Source organism: Dioscorea cayenensis, chromosome 4 (assembly GCF_009730915.1).
Source record: "Dioscorea cayenensis subsp. rotundata cultivar TDr96_F1 chromosome 4, TDr96_F1_v2_PseudoChromosome.rev07_lg8_w22 25.fasta, whole genome shotgun sequence".
Lineage (NCBI taxonomy): Eukaryota > Viridiplantae > Streptophyta > Magnoliopsida > Dioscoreales > Dioscoreaceae > Dioscorea > Dioscorea cayenensis.
In genome coordinates this window covers 1,075,845-1,079,027 of record NC_052474.1, presented here as the reverse complement: position 1 = coordinate 1,079,027, position 3,183 = coordinate 1,075,845, and the positions used below count along the sequence as shown (strand labels likewise).

At 46.9% G+C, this 3,183-nt stretch overlaps 1 protein-coding gene across 1 annotated transcript; it reads left to right on the top strand.

The window, feature by feature from the left end:
* The first annotated feature begins 430 nt into the window (after nucleotides 1-430).
* LOC120259159 (transcription factor MYC2-like) lies at nucleotides 431-2,600 on the top strand. Its single transcript, XM_039266705.1, has one exon. It carries the CDS (start codon nucleotides 469-471, stop codon nucleotides 2,389-2,391), a length of 1,923 nt encoding a protein of 640 aa, XP_039122639.1. The 5' UTR covers nucleotides 431-468; the 3' UTR covers nucleotides 2,392-2,600.
* Nucleotides 2,601-3,183: the final 583 nt, after the last annotated feature.

Below are 3,183 nucleotides of genomic sequence, written 5' to 3'. Positions count from 1 at the left end.
TAAAATGAACACTTGTAGTGGGATGGGATCATGGGAGAAGTAACTATCAAATTTATTAGGTTGATATTGTGTTCCATGAGATGAGTTCCCTCCCACTTCCCCGCCAACTAACGGTCAAACAATTCGGCTAAACCCAATCAAAAACTAAACAAACTAAACTTAAGTAAATTACGGAGACTAAATCATCAATCAAACTACTCTCTTTCTTATCCTAACAACTTACTTAATTTTTAATCATAAAAATTACGAAAAATAGTAAAAACTTAAAACCATTATGTAATAAATAATTACTGTACTAATGCGCAATTAATGAAAAATTTAACTAAAAAAAATATATCAAATGACGAGGTTTTTATACCTTAAGTCAGAGCCCTTCACCAACCAAAAGCGAAGGCCTTTTCTTCCTCTTTTATCGCGTGTGCTCTCTCTTCTTCAGCTTCACCGGCGGCGGCGCCACCGTGAAAGGAGATGAACATTTGGACGGACGATAACGCTTCCATGATGGAGGCTTTCACTACGTCGATGGACCTGGCTGGATTTTGGCCGCCGGCTACTCCGGGGCCGACGACGGCAGTGGCGGCTACGCCTCCGCCGATGTACTTTAACCAGGAGACTCTTCAGCAACGATTCCAAGCTTTGATTGAGGGCGCGAAGGAGAAATGGACGTACGCTATCTTCTGGCAGTCATCCGTCGACGAGGCCTCCGGCGCGTCGTTGCTTGGCTGGGGTGATGGTTACTATAAGGGCTGCGAGGAAGATAGGCAGAAGCGGACTTTGGGGAACGCGGCATCCGCGGCGGAGCAGGAGCATAGGAAGCGCGTGCTCCGAGAGCTCAATTCGTTGGTAGCCGGCGGAGGTTCGTCGTCGCCGGATGAAGTCGTGGAGGAGGAGGTGACTGATACTGAGTGGTTCTTTTTGGTTTCTATGACGCAGTCTTTCGTTAACGGAGCTGGGATCCCCGGGCAAGCGTTGTTCTCTGGGTCGCCGATTTGGATCGCCGGTGGAGACCGGCTTCAGGTGTCGGCGTGCGAGCGAGCTCGGCAGGCGGAGGTGTTTGGGCTTCGGACGATGGTGTGCGTGCCGGTGGGGGGTGGCGTGGTGGAGCTTGGCTCCACGGATCTCATTTTCCAGAGCAACGAGATCATGAACAAGATCCGGTTTCTCTTCAGCTTCAACGCCACGGAGATGGAGATGAATCCATCGGCTTCCTTCTTCCAGCCGCCACAGCCGGCAGCGCAGCAGCCGGAGGTGGTAGACCAGGGGGAAACCGACCCGGCGGCGCTCTGGATCTCGGACCCCTCACTCGTGGAGATCAAAGACTCAGTCTCGCCGGAGATCTCAGTGTCGAAACCCCATGTTCCTTTTGATTCAAACCCTAGTTCCAGCACCCTGACGGAAAACCCTAGCTCGATCAACCTCCAAAACCAGTACCATCCCTCATCGTCCCATTTCACCAAAGAGCTAAATTTTTCCGAATTCCATGTCAACACGACCGCAGCACCGCCCCAGTCCTGCAAGCCGGAATCCGGCTCCATCTTGAACTTCAGCGAAGGCCGGAAAACCCCAGCGCCGCTGCAGCACCAGATCACGGACCAGAACAAGAACAAGCGATCCACTGGAGCAACCTCACGGGCAAGCAACGAGGACGGAATGCTCTCCTTCACCTCCACACCAGCCCGGCCCTCGTCCGCCCCAGGCAACGCCGGCGGGATCATCCTCAATGGCGGCGACTCAGAACACTCTGATCTCGAGGCCTCATTACGGGAGGCGGAGAGCAGCAGGGTAGTTGCTGAGCCAGAGAAAAAGCCGAGAAAACGTGGCCGGAAACCGGCCAACGGCCGTGAAGAGCCACTGAACCACGTCGAAGCTGAGAGACAACGGCGGGAGAAGCTGAACCAGAGGTTCTACGCTCTCCGTGCCGTCGTCCCCAATGTCTCAAAGATGGACAAAGCCTCCCTTTTAGGAGACGCCATTACCTACATCAATGAGCTCCGTTCCAAGATGCAAACACTAGAATCAGATAAAGAAATCTTGCAGTCACAATTAGAAGACCTTAAGCAAGATCAAGACGGTGACTCAAAACCAATGAATGGAAGTGCTGCAGCAGCAGCCAAGTGCATTGGAGTAGAGATTGAAGTGAAGATACTCGGGCCGGAAGCGATGATTCGAGTGCAATGCATCAAGAAGAACCACCCGGCCGCGAGGCTAATGACTGCTATGAGAGAGCTGGATCTCGACTTGCATTATGCGAGCGTTACCGTGATGAATGATATGATGATCCAACAGGCTACTGTCAAGATGTTGAGCAGATCATACACACAAGAGCAGCTCACTGCTGCACTCTACTCCAAGGTTGCTGAATCTTCTTCCTCCAATGGTAATGCTAGATAGTTTGTTGTTGTTGATCAATTTGACAGTGCTAAGGATTTCATGCTGATATGCTGTTGTAATGTAAAATTAGAATCTTTGTTTCTGTTCTCAGGCAGTCAATCTCCAAGAATGTACATAGCCAATGCATTATGTTTTTGTTGTTTTTGTTGTTGTTGTTGTTGCAGTTATTGTGTCATTTGATCAATCAGTAAACAGAGTGTTGTAGCTCCTGAGAATGATGCACTTGAATTTGAAAGGAATTATTATCATAATATGCATTTACAGCAGCAATATCTTCTGCCAGGAGCAATGAGAATATATATATATATATATATGTATATATATTAAATAAATCTAATTATAACAATACTCCACATCCACAGGAACATTGCAACTTGTGTATTACTACATAAACAATAGTAATCCCTGCTCAACATCAATTTGATGTTATAAATCACAAACTGTAAACTAGAAGATAGTAAAACGACGTTGATTGAAGACAAATGAGGTTCACTTTTAATCGATCATTTCTACAACATTGCAAGAACTGCAAAATCTCAAAATTACAAGTCTCCACAGCAACCTCATTTTCTTCAGTAATTAAACTATGCTAGCGAAACATGAGTACTGAAAATGAAACAAAGAAAAGTCCACTTTCAGTTGATCATTTCTACAAAATTGCAGGCAACTTTTGTTTTTGTAGGTAATTAAACTGTGAGACCGAAACATGAATATAAAGGGATAATAAAGCATGCAGGGAGTCCAGCCAGATGAGCATAATACACATGCGGAACTGCCAAAATATATATTTTT

What these genes read in the sequence shown, in the direction of transcription:
- LOC120259159 (XM_039266705.1), top strand. Translation starts at nt 469, where the DNA reads ATGAACATTTGGACGGACGATAACGCTTCCATGATGGAGGCTTTCACT.